The 26,238-nt window shown below is 42.5% G+C and overlaps 1 protein-coding gene across 7 annotated transcripts in view; it reads left to right on the top strand.

Annotated features, from left to right (window-relative positions):
* Positions 1-22,618, top strand: part of LOC101474159 (myosin-10) — a 64,524-nt gene extending 41,906 nt beyond the window's left edge. For 4 of the 7 annotated variants that reach the window (XM_014407421.2, XM_014407418.2, XM_014407420.2 and 1 more), the window contains 29 exons: positions 957-1,071; positions 1,291-1,353; positions 4,015-4,208; positions 4,321-4,442; positions 4,902-4,971; positions 5,891-6,051; positions 7,334-7,442; positions 7,823-7,954; positions 8,114-8,320; positions 8,844-8,981; positions 10,520-10,643; positions 11,052-11,223; positions 13,299-13,511; positions 13,665-13,809; positions 13,905-14,111; positions 14,199-14,303; positions 14,848-15,000; positions 15,353-15,601; positions 15,685-15,897; positions 16,039-16,251; positions 16,366-16,527; positions 16,614-16,742; positions 16,838-16,926; positions 17,068-17,191; positions 17,511-17,600; positions 18,155-18,273; positions 18,366-18,474; positions 18,566-18,738; positions 19,687-22,618. In XM_014407421.2, coding sequence (XP_014262907.1) covers positions 957-1,071; positions 1,291-1,353; positions 4,015-4,208; positions 4,321-4,442; positions 4,902-4,971; positions 5,891-6,051; positions 7,334-7,442; positions 7,823-7,954; positions 8,114-8,320; positions 8,844-8,981; positions 10,520-10,643; positions 11,052-11,223; positions 13,299-13,511; positions 13,665-13,809; positions 13,905-14,111; positions 14,199-14,303; positions 14,848-15,000; positions 15,353-15,601; positions 15,685-15,897; positions 16,039-16,251; positions 16,366-16,527; positions 16,614-16,742; positions 16,838-16,926; positions 17,068-17,191; positions 17,511-17,600; positions 18,155-18,273; positions 18,366-18,474; positions 18,566-18,738; positions 19,687-19,834 — 4,248 coding nt within the window. In that variant the 3' untranslated portion in view covers positions 19,835-22,618. The remainder of the gene's footprint in view (positions 1-956; positions 1,072-1,290; positions 1,354-4,014; positions 4,209-4,320; positions 4,443-4,901; positions 4,972-5,890; positions 6,052-7,333; positions 7,443-7,822; positions 7,955-8,113; positions 8,321-8,843; positions 8,982-10,519; positions 10,644-11,051; positions 11,224-13,298; positions 13,512-13,664; positions 13,810-13,904; positions 14,112-14,198; positions 14,304-14,847; positions 15,001-15,352; positions 15,602-15,684; positions 15,898-16,038; positions 16,252-16,365; positions 16,528-16,613; positions 16,743-16,837; positions 16,927-17,067; positions 17,192-17,510; positions 17,601-18,154; positions 18,274-18,365; positions 18,475-18,565; positions 18,739-19,686) is intronic. The other 3 variants (XM_014407424.2, XM_014407423.2, XM_014407422.2) reach the window with 1 other exon arrangement.
* The last annotated feature ends 3,620 nt before the right edge of the window (positions 22,619-26,238 follow it).

The raw sequence follows: 26,238 nt of genomic DNA, 5'->3' as shown, positions 1-26,238 counted from the left end.
CACCTACATAGCTCTTTAAGTTGGTAAAATAAAGCACTGTGAATGTGGCGTGTACGTTTTTAGAATAAAAAACACCTTATAGGTCATAGTGACAGTTAAATTCACCATGAAGTTCACAATGATTGAGACAGAATTTACACATAGATATACGTTAATGGGCTTCCAAATGTTAAAAATGTAATAGATTACATTTTGGTTAACCATATCATTTATGTATACCTGTCAGCGATGATCATTCAGAAATGATCAAATCTTTTCTGTTAGAAAGATACAAATAAATGAGATAAAGTTAACAAAATAAACTTTATTTATCCCAAAGGTGGGGAATTAGTGTCTGAGCAGCCAAATATTTTAAACTTTGAAATAAAGTCGTTTTTTTTCTTCATTATACATTTGTTTATTTTTGGGTGGCTTTTTGTTATTTTTCAATTATAATATAAAAAAGAAATGAAGCAGAATGTCAATAAAGCAAGACAAACAGACAATATCAGAAAGATGGAACGATACTGTACGAATGAGCGCACTTACATAAACAATAGAAAAAAACTTAATTGAGTAACACCTAACAAATTTCCTGGATCTGTGACTCTGCACAGACACTCGATCAGTCCACGCTCACCTGTCTCATCCTTAATCAGCTCACTGAGCTCGTCCATATTGTGCAAACACCGGCCGTTCCCCGTGATAACCAGCTGTGAAACTCTGTCCCTTCCACCGTGGTTTCATTGGCATCAATATGTTTTGTAAAACAAAACAGCCACATCAGGATAAAGCTAGGAACATGAGAACATGAGAGCTTTTGCAACAGGTCACCACTCATCATACGGCCTGGAAAAAGTGATATTTTTATTTTATTTTTTTCCTTTCTGTTTTTAATATGAGTTAATGTTAAAAACCAAAATGTCTTATAGATAATAGTGCGTTTTTCTGAGCTATACCTCTAATTACTCTTACAGGTGGACTACAAGGCAGATGAGTGGCTAATGAAGAACATGGACCCTCTGAATGACAACGTGGCGACACTTCTCCATCAGTCAACTGACAAGTTTGTGGCTGAACTGTGGAAGGATGGTAACGTACCAGCTACTTATCTCTGAACGCTTAAGTCAGCTGTAACAACTACAACCAACTGGTTCTATTAATACTTCCTGTAGTTCATTATGTTTGTACCTGTTTGCTTTTCTACATCTACATGTCTGTCATGGAAGCCTACTAACAGCAGCAGCTGTCTGCCTCGTTTACCCTTTTCTAAGAGCGCCCCATCCTTGTCTCTCTCTCTCTGTGTTGTAGAGATTCAGACCATTCAAAGGGCCTCATTCTATGACAGTGTCACTAGTCTGGATGAGCCGGCAGGTGAATGACTGGGTCGTGCTGGGCCAGAATCATAGTTGAAAGTGACCTGTTGGTACATTTCCGCCCAGATCTGGCTCTGTGCTTCATGCTTCAGCCAATGTCCGTCATAGCTGCAGTGGCTCCCATCTGCTTCCAGGCTGCATGGCTCCCTTGTCTCAGCCAAAAGCAGTAGTGCCCAGTTCCTAAATAAGCTAGAGTAGAATATAGTCATTGTCTCTCTTTAGTCGAACCAGTGTGCTTTAATTTGTTTCGGTGTGTTAGTGGGCTGACATGGGGTCTTGTGATCTTTGTATGTCCAGCTGCCCTGAAGCAAGCAACAGGAATCTAGTGCAGCTGTGTCTGAGTCTGATTGCTGTTTATTCTTCCCTTTGTCCCCCATCAGTGATGTGAAACATCCACAAGCAAATGAAGGATTTGAAACTCTACTGAAGAATATTTAATAACATTATTTTCCTGCCTTCCTCCTGTCCCTAGACACAGTGGCAGAGAATTAAAACCAGATGTGGAATTTTGCTTTGGCTCTGAGCTCACATATCACTGTGGAGGGTCCAGAAAGCAGGTCGTGTATCACCTCGGTTAAACTCAGGAGTCTGTGATTGTAATTATGATTTAACTGCGGGGGCATTAATAAATAGTGATGGGGGGAAAATATCAATCACAGCATATTGCATCCCTCCCTCTTGCAGTGTGATTATTAAAACTTACAGGCACTCTAAACTCGTTCACCCTCCAGCCTGACTTATTTACTGAATAAACTGAAATGACACATTACTGAATAATATTACTGAATAATAATGAGAGACAAAGGTATCTGTATAGAATAAGTAATACTTGCTTTTTGTTACTTTTCCAGTTTTTAAGATATAAGTTATTATAAATGTGTTTTTTCTTGTTACATTTTGTAATGTAGTATGGTGAGCTACTTATGACACACCCCTTTTTATAAGTGACATATGGGTCAGTCCACTTGCTCCCACCCCCTGATAGACTTTTCCAGTACTGTTCCAAACAAATCAGCTGACTCTAAGGAGGTCACCTGTTATATGAGATGACCCAAAGTCTGTGTTTAATCAGGTGTTAAGACTTACAGGTTTTAGGTTTTGTCAGTGAAGCTTGTGTAAAGTTGTCTGTTGGAATTACTGTTGATCACATCCTGAGGTCCATCGTAACAGGCAGAGGCAGGGATGTCTCACTGCTAACATGAGTCTGAGTCTGTTTAACAGCTGGTTTCAGGTTTAGTTCAAATCAGTATTTCCTGTTATACTGGAAGTTTTTTAAGCACAGCAGGCCGTTAAATGATAATATACAAGAGGATAGTGATGATGAAGGGTTTAGTTTGTTTTTGTTTGTTTGTTTTGTTGAGGTCATTCAAAAGCAGAACGTGATGGTCAAAATACATCATGTTCGAGTTGTGGGTCTTAAATGAAGTTCAGACTCACAATAACGTGTCATAAAGTTACCTCAGCTGCTCAAACCCACAAGCAAGTAGATCTCACAAGTACAGGTCGTCCCACTGCCGTGGCCCTAACCTCCGAAAAGTTATTGTTTTTTCTTCAAAACCTTGATTTTTTTTTTCCACAATCAAAAGCGCTTCATCTTAAGAAAAAAATCACTCAAAAGTGCTCATGTTTATACTTAGGTATGTTCCTTCACAAGAGCAACTCACACTGTAGTTTATTTTAAGAACGCATACACCATCCTGCTCTCAGAAATATCTGGTAGAGCACCAAATCCACCACAAAATCCACAGAAAACTGAAAACTATATTAATCCAGCTGTTTTGGATCTAGCTGTTCCCTCTGTTTCCCACACATATATTTTACTGAGGCAGGCCACTCTAATATATTTTCCCATCCCACTATAAAAAGAGACAAATTTTAGCATTTTTTGTTTCTATTTTTTCATCATCTAAGAAAATAATACCATCCATGATCAGTTTACTGACTGACAACCCCCTCGCTCTTATTTAGAAGGTTAAGTCACTGCTAACCAGCTACCCGTGGCGTTTCCCATCTCGTGTTTCCCATAACGACTCGCTTGTTGGCAAAGTTGTTGTTGTTTATGTTGTTGTTGGTGTCTTCAAAATCATTTGGCAAGAGGATCTCTTAAAGAGGCGGCTGATTATTACCGTTCAGTTATTTATTAATGTAACAGGTGTAGTTCTCTCTTATTTTGCTAGTCATGGTTAACCCTGAGTTAACACTGAGTGATGCTTTTTAAAAGAAGTTATCAAAAAGTATATGCACTGTTTGCTGTCTTATAGTTACGAAACTTTCTTATTATAACTTTAATGTTATTATCTTAGCAGTATGAAAGTGCAGTTGTTGTTTTTTTAATCAAAGGCACTGAAATATTGAAAAGCATGAATTTAGCCGCCATCGAACACCCACAGAAAGGTTCCTCTCACCACGGAGTCGTGTGTGTACAGTGTTTAAACTAAGAAACAGTTTGGCTAAATGTTTCATCTCCACCTGCAGAAACAAGCGATACTTTTAGACTCTTGACTGCTGCTTTGGTAGACTGCCTTCATTTGATAGTTTTCATTCATCTGCACTCGGTCATGTAGCCACATTATGCCACCGTGCTGCTACCACTTGTTCCTGCGGTGACCATCTCAGAAATACACAGACTCACAATAATATGTTCCCGTCACCCCGCCAGTCGACCGCATCGTGGGACTGGACCAGGTGGCAGGAATGAACGAGACGGCGTTTGGTGCCACCTACAAAACGAAAAAGGGCATGTTTCGTACGGTGGGACAGCTCTACAAAGAGTCACTCACTAAGCTTATGGCCACACTGAGGAACACCAACCCCAACTTTGTCCGCTGCATCATCCCCAACCACGAAAAAAGAGTAAATACTTTTACTATCTAACTTAAGTGGAAAGTCTGGGACTCCTTTAAAAAAATAAAATATGGTAAAGTTTCTGTTTCTGTATTTAAGAGTGTATCATTTCCTCCTTCAGGCTGGGAAACTTGAGCCTCACCTGGTTCTGGACCAGCTCAGGTGTAACGGAGTCTTGGAGGGGATTCGTATCTGCAGACAGGGCTTCCCCAACCGCATCGTCTTCCAGGAGTTTAGACAGCGGTGAGAAACATCACCACTTTTTTTTAACTCCCAAAAGGTTGATTCTGTTCATCTGGACGTAGCGTTTTCATTTGGAGAAACGTTTCATCACTCATCCAAGTGACTTTTTCAGCCTCAGCTAACTGCAGGTTTCCCCAGTCTGCACAATGACTGAAACTAGTCCACCGAATGAACAATGGGCTGTGAGGTCAGTTCCTTGATCATTATTATGCAAATTGTCATGAACATTGATCAACAACCATTGATCAACAACCAATGGCCCTGAGAACCATTCACAGAGAGGTGGGGAACGGCTGCAATCACAGCACGGAAAGTGCTACGTCCAGATGAACAGTATCAACCTTTTGTGATTTACTTACCTGGATGATTGAGCATCCAAGTAAATAAATTTTTAACTCTTTATTTTTTCTTTTCAAGAAGAAAACTCACTTATTCACACTTTGTTCTCTTTGCACACAGATATGAAATCCTTACACCCAACGCTATCCCCAAGGGTTTCATGGATGGGAAACAAGCCTGTGAGAGAATGGTAATGCTATCTTTCCTGATCCTGTGATGGTTGTTGGATATATACACCACTGCTGATAGGAGAACACTTCTGACACATCCAAAAACAAAGTGAAACAGACTTCAAGGCTCAATCCACACTGATTGAAGGAAACTTTACATTTAACCCATAAACAGAAGCAAAAACATTTACAGGTTTGAATATGCCCAGGACGAGCACTGACTGGACAGTCAACCTGGAGGGGCTGTCAAAATGTTAATTTGTCTTTTTAAATGTCTGTGAAGGTTCTCAGTCATCCAGGTCATCCAGTCAAAGCTCCTTTGACTGTCTTTTTAAATGTTTTCTAAACTTGACTAGACAAGAGTTCTCATTAATACAACAGCTTTCAGTCTTAAACAAAAGAAATCAGGCCACATACCTCAAACCAAGAGTGGAAATTCCCTCCACACCACATATGAATAGAGTTCCTGGGTCCAGAACGATTTCTGGATCTGAAAATTTGTGACATTTTCTTGGAAGCCATCAAACTACCAGTTTTCATTTTACCCCATTTTACCCCTCAGCCATAGAAGGCTGATGGGGTATTGGGTGACATGGACAGTTTGTGAATGCAATAACTCAAGAAGGACGTCATCTAGGATCTCCAACCTGATACCATATGTGCGTCTACCAAAATGCTGAGGGGTAGCACAGTATTTTGTTTATTTTTATATGCATTTGTGTAGATGTCGCCTGAAATGTCCAGCCTGACCTCATCTTGCAATGGTAAAGAATCCTTCCAAAAAATTCCTTCATCTAGATCTGGATTGACACTAAGAGTTAGTCAGGCCTGACCTACGCTAAAAGTTTGTAACTTGAATAAATCTATTAATCTCTGTGGTAGAGGTTGTTTAAGCCCGTGCAGTTTATTCATCTACAACTTACTGTGTTCCTTTTATAGATCCAAGCCCTGGAGCTGGACCCCAACCTGTTCCGGATTGGTCAAAGTAAGATCTTCTTCAGAACTGGTGTTCTGGCTCATCTGGAGGAGGAGCGAGACCTAAAGATCACTGACATAATCATCTACTTCCAGTCCGTGTGCCGTGGATACTTAGCCCGCAAGTGAGTCTTTATATCGCTGTATGTGCTGCTACATATGGGTTATTCCCATATAATAGTTTACATCCTACAGTCTACAATACTCGGTCGTTTGCGCCCCCTTCCTTTCCTGTACTCTCTGGCTGACCTTCTTGTAGTATTGCTAGTAAGTCACCTGTCACATGCTTAATCAATCAGAGCCTCTAGCGGATTCTTGTACCCCAGTGTATTAGTTTTTACGACTCCCTGGAGAGCCTATATTTTTGAGTTTCTATGGTGAGAACAAATGTAAAGGTTTGAAACCCAGAGTGCACTTTGGGATGGAGATCCAGCTGCTCAAACCAGCCCCCGTGGTGGTCTGAGGCAACTGGTTCAGCAAGTGTAAATGTATCTGTGGTGTTTGTTTGCATGTTTATCTTAATGCTTCAAAATATTCTGCCATGTTTTATTAAGCCCGGGGTATTCAACATATTAAGAAAATCAAATAGAAGTGATGTGCAGGTCATCGTTTTTATTGCTGCGCAAAAGAAGAAGCATCACTATTATTATTCTGTTATCATTCATGTCTAAAATACAATGATGAAATGCGCAGCTGGAAAATGAGACCATTAGGTAACTGTTGGTAATAGATCTGGAAAGCTTTTCCGCTTTAGGGAGCGTTAGAGCGAGTTTGAGCTCTGCGTCGATTTTACCTTTCCTGTTTGATTCACTCACTCTGGATGCGGACGACCTCTGCATCTGCCAAATGGTGATTGTTTGAAAAATGCTCCGAAATAAGGAAGGGAGAATGGAAGCTCACCGGGAATGGAAGAACTGTGAAAAAATCAAAAACTTCAGAGATCGGAAGATACAACATGAGAGGCACAACAGTGGCTGCAGTGGACACTGTTCACTGTTCTTAACATTTCGCTCTTCTCCGCGGCTGGCTGACGGCCCAACAACAGCACAAACAAGAGTGGCCCACAGGCCGGTTGTAACACATACTTTGTACACTCCCTCTCCGCAGATGGGACATCCCCGAAGTGCCAGTGGAGAGCAAACATGCCACCATTGCTGAAACATAAAATTCTGCTTTAGGCTGCAGGAGGCTCCAAAAACGCATCATGCACTGCTCAGCACAAAGTTGCACTCTTAACCACATACGTGCACTTACGGTCTTGTTTTTTTAACCGGAAAGGTGGTGATATGTCAGTGCACCCTAACATACAAATTATTATTTTAAAAAAGTGGTCAATTGATGTCGCTCGGCTATAGTGCAACAAAAACAAAAAAGCTCAGATATTGATCTCTCATTTTGTTCTCTTAGAGCCTTCGCTAAGAAGCAGCAGCAGCTGAGTGCCCTGAAGGTCCTGCAGAGGAACTGTGCTGCTTATTTGAAGCTGCGACACTGGCAGTGGTGGAGACTCTTCACCAAGGTGAGAACCACGACACCAACCTCTGACAGCAAAAGATGGCTCTTATATCGCTCGTATCAGCCCTCCAACTCTGCTAAAGCCCTAAGGCCCTACTTTTTCAGAAATCAGTGTTCAGATTTCTCTGGCAGAATTTCTTAATCCAAACAGTCTGTCAGTCTGTTTGATATAACTCGGCTTGGTCCTAATCATGTTAATCCATTAATTACATTAGAGGGAATAATTACATATGGCAGGAAAGTGCTGATAATAAGAAAAATGCTACTTGCTGTAGTAAAACTACTGGCTTTCTACCATTAACCGGCCAGTATGACCGTGAAAAAAAAATTGTATTCATTCTGTTTAGTATTTAAAATGTCTAATTTTGTTCCTCTCTCACTCAGGTGAAGCCGCTGCTGCAGGTCACCAGGCAGGAGGAGGAGCTGCAAGCCAAAGACGAGGAGCTGGTAAAAGTGAAGGAGAGGCAACTTAAGGTGGAAAATGAGCTGGTGGAGATGGAGAGGAAACACCAGCAGGTAAAAAATATCTCAACTTATAAGTAAATCTTTCTCCTGAATTATAATTTATTAAAATCTATTGATGACAGCTTCAGGGAAATTGCACGTTCATAGTTTTTGGAAGGACTTGTAGCCGTGAAGGTGGTACACATTTTCTGAATTGTTTCTTCTCTCCAGCTCCTCGAGGAGAAGAATATTTTAGCAGAGCAGCTCCATGCGGAGACGGAGCTGTTCGCCGAGGCTGAAGAGATGAGAGTTCGTCTCCTCTCCAGGAAGCAAGAGCTGGAGGAGATCCTTCACGACCTGGAGTCCAGGGTGGAGGAGGAGGAGGAGAGGAACCAGAGCCTGCAGAATGAGAAGAAGAAGATGCAGTCGCACATCCAGGTTTACGTCATCTCCTCTTTATATAGTTTGAAACACAACCTTCTCTTATTTTTCTATTTGATGCTTCAACATCCAGCTAAGTGTTTACACTGTAACAATGACGGATGCTCATTAAGTTTCAAATACTGAGGTCGGCATACCCATCATCTGTTTGTGAAAGATGATTTTTTTCATTTGAATATTAAATGATCCTAAAGACACTTTTCCTTGCTTTATTTTTTAACCTTTGATTATTTTAAATGAGATATCTCTTTTGTTTGTGTTGTTCAGTTTGTATATTGGATGAAACCCAGAGAAGCTGATGAATCAGATTAACTCTAAAGTGACTTGAAGCATTAAAAATGAGGATGTTTTTTTCCTATTTTGCTTCGAGATCACTTGGTCATAAATATTTAATCTGTACAGACGTGGTTGTGATTTTGGGCTTTAAAGAAATGAGTGTGTTAAACTTCCATCTGTATGGAAACTGCAGATTTTGCCATCTTCATGTTACAAATGTTTGTGTGCCGTGTTCTTCCTACAGGACCTGGAGGAGCAGCTGGATGAGGAGGAAGCTGCAAGACAAAAACTGCAGCTGGACAAAGTGACCGCTGAGTCGAAGATCAAGAAAATGGAGGAGGACATTTTGCTGCTGGAGGACCAAAACTCCAAGTTTCTCAAGGTGAGGCAATTTTAGCTGAAAATGAAGGTTCAAACAAAACCCAGAAAGTAGAGGAAGCTCTTTAAGGTGGAATCATTAAAGGCTTATCGGCGCTGGATGTTCTAGCCTGCATGCTAAAGCATGCTTGGGCAAGATGTTGAACCCTGAGTTGCTCCTGAAGCGTTCATCAGAGTGTGAGTGTTAGATAGAAAGATAGATAGAATGCTGCTAGTGTGAACGAGTGAACAAGACATGTTGTATAAAACTTCATGTTAACTCAGTGAACATCAGAGACAGCAGTAAATTACACTGTATGCTGTTCTTTAAACATCTGAGCAAAACATTTAGAAACTGAAGTCTGTTATTACAGACTTCTTAATAAGTGAACAGGGGCCTGATGCTGGACAGAAACAAGTACAAACTCAGACTGAGGAAGGCCTTAAAACTGATTAGCGTCGGCTGCAGCTCTTCCTCTGCATGACGGTGACGCGTCGCCTGCTAGCTTCAATAGCTGCCTGTGCAATGAAGGGTGCTGCTGTCTACCATCTGCTTTCTAATCTCATCACAAAGCTAAATAGAGGAAATGGTTAGCTGTATGGCACAGTTAATAGATGGTGCTGGTTATAGTCCCACCAGTTAATAAGACTTTGAAGCTCATGACTGTTCCTCCTCATTGATCTGTCTGTTCTCTGTAAAGTGTAATGATGCAACTCAGATAAAGTAGAAGATCCTGCAATTTTTCAGTCAGTGATTACAGTTTATTATACTAGATTCAGGTAACTGGAATGTTATTCTGCAGTTTATAAATGTGTGTGGAGAGCTGTTTACTTACGTTTCAATCAATTTGGTCTGTAACCAAACTTGTAAATGTGTGCAGAGAGAGAAGTCTGTAACTCAAAGGTTTAGTTTTCAGTGTCAGGCCTCTAAATACCACCACAGGGAACCTTTATATATGATCGCAGTGGTGGATGCTCATGTTAAACACGGCCAAAGGTTCAAAGAATGAGCTGAAAGATAAAAACACTCAGTTTCAGATATTTGTTTCTACTTTTGGGTTTGAATTATGTCACTGAGAGAGAACCGCTACCATCTCATCATTATCTCAGCCACACAGCTGCAGGCATCACTCGCCTGCCTCTTAATCCTTTCTCTGTTTTTTTGAGAGGAGCAGACAATCAGAAGAAAGTTTGTTTGAAACATCGGGTTAGCTAAGAGGGCAGAACCTGAGGCAGAGTAAAAGATTAAAAATAATGATGGGAAAGCAGCCTGCAAAACGGTATTAAGGTAAAACTAATGAGTTTATCCTTCCCACTGTCGCCAAATTCTTGCTCACAGGGGGTCGCCTGATTGTTGTTTTTCCTCTGTATTATTGTAGAGACCTTGAGGCAACTGCTGTATTATTTGATTGACTTAATTGTGGGGATTTGTTTGGAGGCTCTCAGTATTTCAGTAGTATCCATGGACTGACCCCCTGGCAATAAAGTACTGAGACCTTTTCGCGTTTATACAGCAGTTGCAGGTCTTGAGTCTTGATTTTTTTGGTTTTTTCAACCCAACAGGAGAAGAAGCTGCTGGAGGACAGGATCGCCGAGATGACCTCCCAGCTGACTGAGGAGGAGGAAAAAGCAAAGAATCTCAGCAAGGTCAAGAACAAGCAGGAGATGATGATGGTTGACCTGGAGGGTAAGACGCTACCAGTAGGCTGTTACCAGCTCTATGTGGGGTCCAAAAAAAGGACAGGCACAAAACAGGGGCTGTGTGTAAAGGGTAGACGGGGGTGGTGTTGGAGTTTAAATAAGCCAGCAAGTTCAAAACTTCATAAAAATAGAACAGCACAGAGGTCATTTGGGACATGCAGTATGACTGTTAATGATTTAGTGTTTACAGCTGTACAGCGAGTTAATTAGCAGCTAATATGATTACATGTTTGTGTTTTCACACCTTCTAAATGGCCTTTTTCTTGTATGGCTGCTGCACAACTTGTGAGCTTACTCAGTGATGGAAAAAAAAAGTTTAACTCCAAACAGAAAAGTTTGTTATGATCAGTGACCACCTTTGTATTTGTGTTTCTGTGGTTGTGCTTCCCTTTAGAGCGTTTAAAGAAAGAAGAGAAAACACGTCAGGAGCTGGAGAAAGCCAAACGCAAGCTGGACGCCGAGACGACCGACCTGCAGGACCAGATTGCGGAGCTTCAGGCACAGATAGAGGAGCTGAAGATCCAGCTGGCCAAAAAGGAGGAGGAGCTGCAGGCTGCTCTGGCCAGGTCAGTGGTAAAAAACATTAAAATGAGTGTGTCACACAACCTCCACGAAACGTAAACACTGTCCCAGCACAAAACCGCCTCTTAAAAAATATTTTTAAAAAGCCAATATGAAGATTTACTGAGAGGTGCAGCTCAGCAGCAGTGAGTCAGATTGTGAACAAAGCTCGCGATTTAGTTTTTTCGCCACATTAAAAAAACAAAAAAAAAAAAAGCAACTTTTTTGCTGAAGTATTTTTATAGCTGCTCTCTGCAAACCTACGCTTGTGTGGTAATGTGTAACTGCTAGTGTTGCTCATTTCAGGAACATAAATCCTCACGCGCAACTATACTGCACTGCTTCCCGTTTCCATGACAACAGCACTCCATCGTTAGTCTGAAATAGCCATTCAATAACAGAAACACGTGCAACTGCGAAATTAAAGCGGCGAACGTGCTTCAGCACTCAGGCACTCTGTGGCGTTTCCTCAAGCGACGGCGGCTCGGACCTTTCGTCTCGGGGCAGCCGCGTCTGATTACAGGCACACTGATGTTGATTGATGCGCTACGTGCACAAGGAGTCAAGAGCGAAAACGGGCTGTCATCATGTTTTAACAGCTCTTAAAGCACATGATACCACACAAGACGTATATCACACAGGCAGATGGATATATTCTGTTAATATTACTTCTTCTCTTAAGATGGATCACGAGTCGTATGGAGTGAATATTAGCTTCTCATACTTTAGATGTTGCATCTCCTCCACCTGGTACTGTTTGCATCTAACCTCCAGCTAAATATTTTCTTTATGTATTTATTTTCCACAGCGGTTAAATGTCCACATTTGCTTTTATGTTTGATTTGTTTTCCATATTTATCCTTCATAAAACTGCTAATGAGGTAAACAGCTGTGGAGGTGTTTTCCTCTGAAGGTCAGCTCTGATCACTTTAATGGGACTTCTCAGTGCTCCCCTCCGTTCAGCAGACACGGGGTTTGATGGTAAACATCTGCCCGACCAATTTCACACACAGAAATCATCGGTTTAGTCACAGCCGCACGTAATTAGGCTTTCATTAAAGCTGATGTGCTTCATTTTGAGTTCAGCAGCTATTCTGAGAACAATCCTGTCATCTTTGACAGATTGGAAAACGGAGCATTGCAATTATATGGGAGTCATTAGTGCTTTTAATCAAAGCGGTCTCACTGTGTTAATTATAAAACTGAATCATTTTGACGTTCGGTGTGTTTAATCAGCAGATTTCTACATTAGTGAGGAATGTCGCAGGAACGCTGCAGCCAGCACGAGGTTTACTTGGACGCACATCCAGCTGCAAACAAGTCAGCAGTCCCATCACATTTTCCTCTTCTGATGAGGAACACATACACTCACACACAGCTTCAGCTGTAAACAGTTCGCCACACTGCCACCATGTGTGCACAGGTGGCTATCTCATCCTTGAAAGGACAGCAGGGACTTACCTTTCATTGAATTCACTTCATTTTTTTTTTCCTTAATCAAACTCTGCACACAGTCATATTTGGTCATATTTGTTGTTCTCAGTGGACTTTCCAGCTCATCAGTTGGTGCGAAACAGCAAACCACTGACAAGAAAAATGATTGCTTTCACTCAGTACTTCACACATTACATTAACCAGTGAATTTTGCTGCGATGAGCTTCTGCGTCACTGTCGTTGTTTGACGTCTGCATACATGTCGGTTCATTGTAGTGTTGTGTCTGCACCAACAGGAAAAATAACATCCACCTGGACCCTCAAGCTCATCCTGTGATGATGAAATTTACTGAACTCAAACCCAAAAAGGGGCCTTGCACACTTACGAGCATGAAAACATTAAATGCTAAGGATCTAAATTGTGTGAAGTGTAAAGAGCAGTGAAGGATGTTCGAGTGAGGAAGTCTGTTTAATGTCTTCTGAATGACGTCTGAATTGAAGATACAAATGTGATATAGAGAGAAAAAAGGAAATGTAGAAATGCAGATCATCAGTTGAAGGTTTGAGAAAATGTTTGAATTTTATTTAATTCTCTGATTAAGACCTGCTTGGAAAAACTGACATGTGTTTGTGGGTCTCCAACTAGGTGTGATGAGGAGTCGGTGCAAAAGAACAACGCTTTGAAGCAGATTCGGGAGCTGCAGGCGCAAATAGCGGAGCTTCAGGAGGATCTGGAGTCTGAGAAGATGTGTCGAAGTAAAGCTGAGAAACTCAAGAGAGACCTGAGTGAGGAGCTGGAAGCTCTGAAGACTGAGCTGGAGGACACACTAGATACCACGGCCGCCCAGCAGGAACTCAGGTGCTCATTAATGCTCATTTATCAGTGATGAGAAAGTGAACCTCACAGTTGTTATACGTCAGGTAGCACTCTCTGTTCTATAGACTTCAGTCTGCGTCCATCTTTATATGCAGTCCTGTGTTTTTAACTGTTTCCCATGTGGATGATCTCCAGGAGCAAGCGAGAGCTGGAGGTGGCAGAGCTGAAGAAGGCCATTGACGAGGAGACCAAAAACCACGAGGCTCAGATCCAGGACATGAGGCAGAGGCACGCCACAACGCTCGAGGAACTGTCCGAACAGTTGGAGCAGGCCAAGAGGGTGAGCTGCTCAAACCTTTCTAACCTTTAAGGTCTTCAGTTTACCTTCATACATGTCACTAAAAGCTTTTTTTTATTTTTATTTGATCTGTGCAGTTCAAGGCCAACCTGGAGAAGAACAAGCAGTGCCTGGAGAATGACAACAAAGAGCTGGTCTGTGAAGTGAAGGCTCTGCAGCAGGCAAAGACTGAGTCGGAGCACAAGAGGAAGAAGCTGGAGGCTCAGCTGCAGGAGTCATTGGCCAGGGCCACCGAGGTGGAGAGAGCCAAGGGAGAGCTGGCCGAGCGCTCCCACAAGCTCCAGGTAAATGCCAACTCATTGTTGGGACTGATTTTCCTTTTTCGTTTTTAAGGGAAAGTTTTGTTTAATGTGTTTCCATTTGTTTGTCAGACGGAGCTGGACAACGTGTCTACTTTGCTGGAGGAGGCAGAGAAGAAGGGCGTTAAGCTGGCTAAAGAAGTTGAAAACCTGAACAGCAAACTGCAAGACTCTGAGGTACGAAAGACCATCAGCATCAACGTTTCTGCCTGATGATTTCAGAGCTGCAGGAGACGTGTTCAGAAATCATCATTTTACCTGATAAATCCTCTGTGGAGCAAGATTATTATGGTTAATAAAAAATAAGCAGAAATAAAACCACAAAAACATTTAAGACAAGTAAATTGTTTATATACCTGTTATCAAAAAATGACAAATACGTCCATATTACAGTTTTGAAAAGTAAAACAGATACTGAAGCTAAATAAACCTGAACTGACTTGAGAAATAAATAAAAACTAATTTTAAAAAAAACTTTAAAGTATAATAATAGTTTAATACTTTTGGGTGCTGGTGATGTGTTTGTGCTTTTTAGACAGACCTCAGGTTAATCAACATTAAGCTTTCTAGTGAAGCCAATCAGCTTTCGCCTCTGTATTTCTCACACACATCCAACGAGGACAGCCTCTGCTAAAGTATCAGCGTATTAAGACTAAAACTGGTGTAACTGCTTTTCGTTTGTCTTTTGACCATCGTTTCTGATCGTGGTTTTTGCGCGTAGGAGTTGCGGCAGGAGGAGACGCGTCAGAAGCTGAACCTGAGCGGCCAAATCCGCCAGCTGGAGGCGGATAAGAACAACTTGCTGGAGCAGCAGGAAGAGGATGAGGAGGCACGACGCAGCCTTGAGAAACAGCTGCAGACCGTGCAGGCTCAGGTACATATTCACAGTAGGGCACATCTGACGCACACAAACCAGTCAGGCAGAAACACCTTCGAGGTACCGCTGAAGCCGAGTGCCAGGAGAAGGGCCCGGCAATCGTTTCCAGCTGTTTACCTGCTGTGAGCACCTGTAGCAGCAGGTGCAGCACAGCGTGCAGACAACTGTAACTCAGTGAGGCTTCACAGATAAATGAAGAGAAAATCTGAGTCACTTCAAAACATGTGGTTTTGGATTAATAATTAATAAAACTATTATTAGCATCTTCAGCATCTGCAGGTAAACCTCCAGCACACACTGATGGGCCAGCAAAGGTCACGTCACAAATATTTTTAAAATGTCTTTGTAGCTGTTTGAGACAAAGAAGAAGTTGGAGGAGGATGTGGGAGCAATGGAGGGTCTGGAGGAGGTGAAGAGGAAACTCCAGAAGGACATGGAGCTCACCAACCAGCGTCTGGAGGAGAAGACAATGTCTTTGGACAAGATGGAGAAAACTAAAAACCGACTGCAGCAGGAGCTGGATGACCAGATGGTGGAACTGGACCTCCAGAGACAGATCGTGTCCAATCTGGAAAAGAAGCAAAAGAAGTTTGACCAGGTACCGGAGATCAAACAGAGATGAGATATTGAAGGTCTCTTACGGTTTGTTCAGTGTAATGAAGGCTCTGTTATCTATGTTAGATGTTGGCTGAGGAGAAGACCATCTCTGCTCGTTACGCTGAGGAGCGCGATCGCGCTGAGGCAGAGGCCAGAGAGAAGGAGACCAAGGCTCTGTCGATGGCCAGAGCTCTGGAGGAGGCCTTGGAGGCCAAAGAAGAACTGGAGCGGTTTAACAAACAACTTCGTGCTGAAATGGAGGACTTGATGAGCTCCAAGGATGATGTGGGGAAGAATGTGAGTGACCTTTTGACCTCTCCAGTGACACTGCTGATTAAGATATGTTCACAGAAATACCTGAGGACCTGAAATCTCAGGATTTCATAAGTTTATTGTGCAGCTGTGTCACATTTTTGCCACTCCTCTGGCTGCTCACAGGTCCATGAGCTGGAGAAGTCCAAGCGTACGTTGGAGCAGCAGGTGGAGGAGATGAGAACACAGCTGGAGGAGCTGGAGGATGAGCTGCAGGCCACAGAAGATGCCAAACTCCGCCTGGAAGTCAACATGCAAGCCATGAAGGCTCAGTTTGACCGAGACCTGCAGGCCAGAGACGAGCAGGGCGAGGAGAAGAAAAGAGCGCTGGTCAAACAGGTACAAAGTGGCCGATGATCTTGAAGGACTGACGCCACATTTTTAATGTGCAGTTTATCTTCATTTACATCATCAGAATGACAGTGTTTGCATTAAGTTGTTTTTTTCTTGCAGGTACGTGAGATGGAGGCGGAGCTGGAGGACGAGCGGAAGCAGAGATCTGTGGCTGTGGCAGCCAAGAAGAAGCTGGAGATGGACCTGAACGAGCTGGAGGGTCAGATCGAAGCTGCCAACAAAGGCAGGGACGAGGCCATCAAACAGCTCCGGAAACTACAGGTACGCAAATGTTTGCTTAGTGTCTGTCCTGATTTTCAATTATCTCAGTCTCTAAGCTTGTCCGTATCACGTTGCTGCTCCTGCAGGCTCAGATGAAAGACTACCAGAGGGAGCTGGAGGAGGCCCGAGCCTCCCGGGATGAGATCTTCGCGCAGTCCAAGGAGAACGAGAAGAAACTCAAGAGTCTGGAAGCTGAAATCTTGCAGCTTCAGGAGGTGAAGTTCTGACTTTTGCCTTTTGTGGTGATAATCAGAGTTATTTGTGTGTAACGTCTGAAATGCTAAATGATCTCGTGTGTGTGTCTGCGCAGGACCACGCAGCTTCAGAGAGGGCCCGTCGACATGCTGAACAGGAGAGGGATGAGCTGGCTGACGAGATCTCCAGCAGTGCTTCTGGAAAGTCAGTATGAACATGTAGTTTTTCCAAACTTCATATTAATAATTAGCCAGGTTTTATGTGCCCCTCAGGGATCAAATGATTTGTTTTATAGTCTTACAATCGCTGTAAATCAGTAGAAATTTAATAGAAACTCTGCGTCAGGTCGTCGCTGCTGGAGGAGAAGCGGAGGCTGGAGGCTCGCATCACCCAGCTGGAGGAGGAGCTGGAGGAGGAGCAGGGCAACATGGAGCTGCTCAACGACCGCTTCAGAAAGGCCAACCTGCAGGTAGGCACACTAAATAATCAGCAGTGTCACAAACTTTATCTGGATGTGATTCAGCTACTGGTTGCTAGGGAAAAAATTTTATTTCCTAACTGGCTGTCAAGTGTTTCCTGGAGGTTGGTGGGTGAAGCGAGTGACACAGAGAGTGATGTACCAAAAACCTCTTGATTGATGAGAAAGGATAAGACAAACTTGTGGCGTGCAAATGTTTCTTTTAAACACTAAACACAGTAAAATTAAAACACCCATCAACGTGTTTGTCTGCTCTCTCCTTTTCCCACAATCCCTCTCACCTGCCTGCCGCGCTCTCTCTCTCTCTCAGGTCGACACCCTGAATACTGAATTGGCAGCAGAGCGCAACACTGCGCAGAAGAGTGAGAACGCCCGCCAGCAGCTGGAGCGACAAAACAAGGTCTCGTAGACTTGAAGCTTATTACAGTGTTTATCTTTCTCATTTCCCTTCTGTTTACACCCTCCTGTACTACAAGCTGTTCTCTTTTTCATTCCCACACCTCATCTCATGTTTTTGTTTCTTTGTTTTTAAGCATTTCACCTCTCTTTAGTACATGTGAGCCCAGCCCGGGAGCTGCCACCAGTCTCCTCCGAGGTCTAAACCACAGCTCTATTCTTCCACCATCTGCCATTATCTACTACAAATCCTGTCAAATCCTGCCAGGCCGATTCTGGCCCCCGGGCCTTATGTTTGACACCCCTGATCTATACTAGAGGCAGCAGATCAGGACACAAGCATTTCGTATTTGGGGGTTCAGTAGCACAATGTGATCCCCAGATTCAGTTTCTCTGACCTGCAGCTCTACTGTAACTCTGCTGCAGATGCACGTTACAGATGCACCAGTGGGATCAGGAGATACGCGAGAACATGATCCTTCAGGTGCATGAACAGGACCTCCTGATCACAACTCTAAACTAACAAACTGAATATTTGCTCTGTTACCATGAACACAGGAGCTGAAGGCCAAGCTGGCAGAGCTGGAGGGGGCTGTCAAGTCAAAGTTTAAGGCGTCCATCACTGCTCTGGAAGCCAAAATCCTGCAGCTGGAAGAGCAGCTGGAGCAGGAAGCCAAGTAATCCAGATGTTAAAGAGCAGATTTTAGATCCTTTTGAGTAGACTACGATAATTTGGTCATGTTTACGTTTTCTGCTATTAAACCTCCAGGGAGAGAGCGGCAGCCAACAAAATCGTCCGACGTACAGAGAAGAAACTGAAGGAGGTGATGATGCAGGTGGAGGACGAGCGTCGTCATGCCGACCAGTACAAGGAGCAGGTACGGACACACAGGAAATGATTAGGCTTTGCTCCGTCTGCATTCACACTGCCGGTTCTCTACAACTTCTCACCCTCCATCTGTGCGTCAGATGGAGAAGGCGAACTCTCGCATGAAGCAGCTGAAGCGTCAATTGGAGGAGGCGGAGGAGGAGGCCACCAGAGCAAATGCCGCTCGCAGGAAGCTGCAGAGGGAGCTGGACGATGCCACCGAGGCCAGCGAGGGTCTCACCCGAGAGGTCACCTCACTGAAGAACCGCCTCAGGTACAAAGAGGACGGCGATTAACCGGTTTTAAAAATAACCCAGAACCTGAACTAGATACCGAAACAGTGCAGAGATAAAAAACACAGAGTGGAAACAGCCTGACCCAGTAATAATCGTGATCATTATTACTGGGTCAGGCTGTTTGCCAAAGTTTTGATCATTTAACTTATTATTCATTTTAAGAATCTGCTAAACTCACTTCACCAATCCTCCCACTACACCCTCTACACCCTCATCATGTTGACAGCTCTCATTCCTGCATGTCATTCCTCCAATATGGTGATGGAGCCGGGAGGCGATTGAGTAAATGGATTGGTACTTATAGATCACCTTTCTACTCTATTTTAGCACTCTCTGCCACAAGTCTAATTCAACCTTCTTCCAACCATCCACACTGATGGACGCTTCGGGGGAAACTCGGGTCCAGGGTCTTGCCCGAGGATACCTCATCACACAGACTGGAGGAGCCAGGGAGGCTCCTGTCTGACTAAACTGTAGTCAGACAACTATGTGATCTCATTTAGTTAATATTACTGCAGCTCTTTCACTTTGTTCAGGTACACAGCGCCAGTGATTACACTGGTACTATTACCAGACTGGTCAGTCTTAAGGTTTTGAAGCTGTGGCTGTCATTGCAGTGTGTTTACAGTCTGCTCCATCCTCCATCATAATGAATGAAAATGCAGTTACCGGTAAATGTGATGTTATGTTATGTTAGCATGTATTTGTGTCAGCAGCGGTCACAGTTTCACTTTTATAGTTGATCTTAGCGCCCGCTGGAGCTCCTGAGAACCGCATACGTCTTTCAAAATAACAGTTTTCCTGCGTTTAAGCCAATCACATCACCTCCCGGCTCTTCTTCCACCACAGTGGTATCTCGTCATCCCACAATCTATGTTTTCTGAAATGTTGGAGGTTTAAAGCTTTCTTCCGTTTGTTCTGCCCAGGCGTGGCGGTCCAGTCAGCAGCTTCTCCTCTGGCCGCTCAGGCCGGCGCAACCTCAACTTGGACGGCGCCTCCGTCGACATGTCAGACGACGACGCAGACAGCCGCTCCGGCGACTTTAACGAGACGCCAAACACCAACGTCGAGTAACCGCAGCAGCGACCGCCTCTTTCCTCACCCCACCCTTTTCCCCAACTGTGTCTCCCCCACCCCCAAAGTCCACATGGACTCATCTCAATCCACTCAGAAGATCAGAGCGATGAGAGGTTTCTATTCAAGCTGGGCGGAGCATGCCTGACAGCCCTTTTTTTTTTCATCCGTCACATCTGCAGGGAAAATCCACCACCCTCCTCAAGGAACGCCTCCGATCTGGAGTGCCACAGGACAAACGGACACTTCTGCCTTACTCCGTTCTCCTCTGACAAGCTGCTAGTCCTGGCTCGTCCGTCAGCATCATCTCAGCATCATAACCCTTACACCTGCCCCGTCCCACCCGTCCCATCAGAAATCATCTGCTCTGCTTTTTAGGTACAAAGTGCTTTTTATACAAACGAAACTCTGCGTGTAGGCAAAGGTTGTGAGGTGTGCGCACATCACGTCCATCATGTGGCCGCAACTCATACTGGAAATGCAGGACTACAAGGAAAAGTGTCTGACTCTGGTGTTTTAAGTGTTCTGCTCACTCGTCATGCAAAAGCCATCTCTCACCTGACACGCTCCCTCCATCCAGTGTTCTGAATGACTAAAACCTAAAAGCCCACACAAACCAAGGTCACTGTGGCCTCCGGACGGCAGCGCCGGCTGCTTTTGTTGCATGAGTCTCTTTCTGACGATGTTTCTTTTTCGGCTTTTACACTGCAGCACTTATGGGAACAACTAACATCTCGGGACATGCAATAGAAAAACACAGACTCTCAAGTGAAAGTATATTACTGTGAAAACAAACAAAAAAAGAGGTATTATATTTTCTCTGTGGCTTCATCTCAACATGTAATAAAAGAATGTCTCGCTGGGTTTTAACTGGTTATCTAAAGCTAACGACCTGTCCTGTGGATTGGCCCGAGCCGCGAATGATGCACCAATGCTGGAACATGCACAGAGAATTCAAACTTAAAGCCAACAAAGAGGAAAGAAGCTCAAACCGGAAGCACTAAAGCTGCACTCAGTACGACACTAAATGGTTGTAATCACGTGCTCCGATTAGACGCGAAGATTAAAACTAGTCACCTTATCACCACATTTACAGTGTTTGTGCTCAGCCTTGCTTTGTATTACCTTTAAATTGACTTTATGCTATGATTTGGTAAAACATATACTGTAAATAAAACTGAAAAATTCAAGATCGCAGACGTCAACATTCAGCAAGCATTAGCTTTTCTCTGATCTTTAAGAAGCAAAGGTGTGATTTAACAACACTCGACTGCTGTTACTGAAACACTCACTGTCAGCTGGATGGAGAAATATTAACATTTTTAAGCCAGCACGGACAAAAAGTTTCAAGTGCCTGAGACAGATGTTCGTCTGCCTGGGCCAACCCAAAAACCTCATCTCTCTAGAGCGTCACGGGTCAGCCCTGGGGTCTCCTCCAGGAGGACACGCCCAGAACACCTCAGCTGGCTTCTTTATACGTGGAGGAGGAGGAGAGAGCTCATCTGAGAATCTAATACAGGCCAAATGTGGGCAAAAGTCCCATAAGGATGGCAGCAGGAAGCTTGGTTGACATGTAACCCTGAGTATTAATGTCGCCTATATTAAATATGTGAATGAAACAGGCATTACAGGCTGCTTTCAGCGCAAGACAAGTTTAAAAGTCTGACTCTGTAGTCTACACTCCTCTCTGTATTGCAATGGTTAAGTTGCATTGTGGGTAATGTAGGCACCATGAGGAGTAATGGTGGTTTTAGTGCATCAGTTTGGGTCCATTTATTTTAAAGACATCAGTCGAGTTCCCCTTAAATACTTCTTGTCTACACCGGTTTGCAATTCCAAATAAAAACAGATCTCAAAAGTTTAAAGAAAATATTTTTCTTTCTTCAGCAAAATGATTAACAGAGTGTGCTGGAAAAACCCCTCAGAACAGCAGTGAAACACAAATCAGCAGATACAAACTATATTTTGCGACTTTAATCCCAAATCTTCAGACCTCTGACAGATCCGATCAAGCACTTGTTCTTCGTTCATTACAGGTTGTCTGAATTCAAGAGGTTTTTTTTTTTCTTAGTTCTGCTTTATCTCCAGCAGCCTCCACAGTGTGAAAACCACACGCCAGGGCTCCCATATCCACCACCTGTGCCCATTAATGGCAGACTCCTGTGCCCCCCTCCCTCCTCAAACGTCAACACTAAACAGTATGTTTCTTTAAAAGTGCCTTAGACACTAAATAAGAACATAAGCGGGCAAAGCTTCCTCACAGAGGTGTAACAGGTACATCAAGAAGAAGATACTCAACACTTCATTTTGCTTTCTTTTCTTTTGTATTGTCGCCGTGCTTCGTATCATCATATCCACCGTGTACCTCTGCGTTTGTAATATCATCCTAGCTAGAGCGTGTGGGTCAAAGTCAGTATTACAGTATTATGATTAAACTAACACGAGAAGCGGAGCCCTCTGCGGCCTCATTTCCCCACGTTACTCTCATGCTAAGCTCGTTTCTCCCCCTCAGGCGAAGGCTTAGCACATTACTGTGGGAACTGATGCGCTGCACAGGATGCAATTTGGTTGGAAGCTTTAACATTCACTAGTAGTCAACTCTGTTTTCTTTTATTATTATTATAATTATTATTACTATTATTATCACCCAGCTGGCTGTTGACAACCAGGCGTTCAACTGCAAATACTCTCATCATTGTTATTTCTTGTATACCTGTATTTCTAGACGGTGATTTTTTTCTGTTTTTGTAAAAGGAAAATAAAGCATATTCATTGTAACTGTTACTCTGCTCTCGTATTTTCTGTCTCCTTTTTAACAAACTGGTTATTTTTAGGCTTGTGTCATTAACCCTTTAGCATTCTGGTCAACCAATTGGTAGAGCACATTTTCAGGCCCTATATCTAACTGAGGCTTTCACTGAAATTGACCTATCTTGTTGAGTCTTTTCTACCAATTGGTTTTTCATCTGTAATGCCAAAGAAATCCACCAGAAGGCACTGTGAACGGAAACTGTTGGCTCTCCCAACCAGGAAGTCAGAAACAAAAAACTATCCAACATATTGTGAATGTTTTTGATGAAACTAAGGTAGGAAGATATAATTTTTTGATATATGATAGTGTTAGAGGACTTACTAAACAGATATATGTCACTTGACAGCATTAAAAAAGTGAAATTAAGTGTTTAATTTATTTTTTTTTAAAGTGGTCAACCAAACGGTTGATTTGGCCCTTTATGGTGCTAATGCTAACATAATCAATTTTAATAACATTTAGGTTATTAAACTTGATTATTTGCCATAAAATCAGACCATTAGACCCATTTTGTTTATCCATTGCTATTGATAAATCACATTAAGTGTTAGCACAGCAAGAATATGCTGAAATAGTAGTAAGTCATTTTTGTAACATTCTGAGTTAATATTAGTAAATATTGTAAAAAAAAAATCAAGAATAACGTAGGAATCACAAATATCACAACTGATTACCGTTTAATCAAATTACAGTAGCTGGTAAATTAATATTAAGTTTTCAAAATTATAATTTCATGTTGAACAAGTACTATATGGACGCTAAACAATTATATGGCTAAAAATCACATGGTCCTGTGGCATGATACTCATGATACCATCCACCTTCAACCACAGTGTGTTTGAGGTCATGGTTTCGTATGAAGCCACAAGGGCTGGCACTCTCCACCAGTATATTGCCAACAAACCAGATGAGTGAGGCTTTAAATTGTTCTGCCAAGCAAGTTCATCTGGCATCATCCACAAATTGCTGCTGTATCAAGGGGGGTCTACATTCTTCAATGCTCCCCTGAGTGAAAAGGAACAGAAGCTAGGGCTGGGCCATATTATACCGTTCACGGTAATACCGGTATAATGTTAGGCTACGATAGGAAAATGAAATATCGCGATAGAATATGAGTAAAACGCGCATGCGCAGTGCCTTTGTTTTCATACGCACATGGCCGATTGTTGAGTGAAACAGATGAACCAGAATTGGTTTGTAAAAATGGTGCAACTTCAGTGATGTGGAACTGGTTTGGTGTTTGTCCGTCAGATACACGACAAAGCACATTTTTTTGCAGAACATGCAAGCGGCCGTCGGACTAAGATGCCCTTAAATCTGGGAGTAATCTGGGTCCTAAACTCCATATACATTCAGGTCAAACGAACACTGCAGCATCACTAAGAGTTAAAAACTGTCTAAATTCTTTCATCTTTAATAAAACGATCAGCATTGCTGCTTTACCAGGTGTAACTATGAAGTTTAACTTCCAGGCATCCATGAAAACAAAATGTATTACATTTAACGGAGTTAGAAGTTAGCAGGAAGCTAGCGGAAGTTAGCTCGCTAGTTTCGCTAGTTACCTAAGCATGATATAGCATGTTCTGACTGAGAGATTTCTGAAAAAAATCAAACGTACAGCTCTGCTATCACTTCCAACATAAATGAAGACAGGAAACTAAACAGCAGTGACGTTTGTAGGGTTACTGAAGTTGGGCTAGCTGGTATATAATGATGTGCTACGTGATCACTAGTGACACAGCTATGTTAGCATAACATAAACAGTGAAGCTGGAGGACGAACACTAACATTTTTCCACTTATAAAAGTTAACGTGAAGGTTCTTCATGGTTAGAGACAAATGCAATCGCATGGCAGGATACTGTAAACGGACCAAACTTCAGTCAGGAGAACAACTGAGATAATCCATCCACAATACGAGGTTAGTCATTAATATACTGCAACAACATGGGAATAGAGCAGCTGCCAGAGAATTCAACATTAATGAATCAATGGTACAGAAGTGGAGGAAGCAAGAAGAATGAGTTTAATAAAGTTTGATTTATCTGACTGCTTTGTTTCGCTTAATGTGCCTTATAATCCCGTGCACCTTACGGTCCGAAAAATACGTACTGCACACTGCAGTTTAATGTTGCAAAGCACCTCTTTTTAACTTCAGTGGATATTATACATGGTTATGCTCAGGATGTGTCAGCACATTTCTACTGGAAATGCCTTTTGGTTAAACTTTCAGCAAGGAATTTGCATTTGCACTGTTACATTTTTATAAAGCTTTAATGTACACAAAAACCAGCTTCTTGTTTAAGTGAAAATAAATGGAAGGTTGTCTTTTTGCGCTAGTAATGTTGTGGAGTTGTATTTTGTCTCGCATCAATTATATCGTCAGTTATATCGTTATCGCAAATTTTCAAATATATATCGTGATAAATATTTTTGGCCATATCGCCCTGCTCTAACAGAAGCTACCTCTCAGGGGCCAAAGTTGTAAAAAACAGTATGCAAACCCATAAAAGAACCTCAGCGCTTCACAAGTTGCAGCTTGGTCCAGAGCTTGCACACCTCATTGGGTGTCAGGTGCATTGGTACTGTATGACCAAACTGCACTGGTACTGTATGACCAAACTGCACTGGTGGAGCTCCCCTGATGGCAGACAAAGACCTGATAAAGAAGGGCCATGGAGCCTGGTATTACAGGTCTGATGAAGGTCTGATTGCAATGAAATAGTTTGACAAGAAATGTGTCAACCTCCTACACAATGCCTGTGGGTTCATGCCTCTTTCATCGGTCAAACGGGGAAGCAAAGAGTCCAATGCAAAGATCACCATTCCATGCCCATCACTCATCCCTGTATATAATTAGCATATGGGAGAAATTAAACTTTCTGATATGCTATTACACCTGTAGAGTTGGACAACCATGATTCAGCTCTCCAAGACCACAAACTAAATGCTACGCCCTAAGACCCCAACGACCAAAACAGCAATGTTCACTGGCATGCTACTAGAAATAAACTGTATCCAATGCCCTGGATAGTTTTTGTTAATAATTTAATTATAATTTCAACCGTTTGGTAGAGATCAATATTTTAAAAACTACGGGGTCTATTGAAAATAAAATTATTGATTGCATTTCTTATTGATTTGGGTGAGTAATAACCACAAACAAACAAAAATTCCATTGCTTTTTTCTTGGGTTAAAAGCATTACATTGTTTGCTTGTAATTTTAGTAATGATACAAAAGCAACTCTAAAGGGTTCCTGTCTCTGTGTTTTTATATTTTTGATTTAAACAGTTAAAACTGATTGCACTCTACTTAGAATTAGTGATAATCTGCGAGCCTGACATCATAAATACTATCAAAAACACAGGTTTTTAATATTGAACCTTATATCATCCTTATTCATCTTAATCTTGGCTTTGTCCAGCCCCTCAGTTTATCCCTTTTTATGCTCATCTCCGTTTTGATTAGCTGCCCAACACAAGCAAAAAGTTTCAACAGCAGGTGGGAGAGTTCTGACATTGGACAGAGATCACTTTTCTATGACATGACAAAATAAAATTTAACACCTTTACAGGGCTGCTCTCTGATCCG

The sequence above is a fragment of the Maylandia zebra genome, linkage group LG6, assembly GCF_041146795.1.
Source record: "Maylandia zebra isolate NMK-2024a linkage group LG6, Mzebra_GT3a, whole genome shotgun sequence".
NCBI lineage: Eukaryota > Metazoa > Chordata > Actinopteri > Cichliformes > Cichlidae > Maylandia > Maylandia zebra.
Note: the sequence above shows the minus strand (reverse complement) of the source record. Positions and strands in the feature narration are given on the sequence as shown.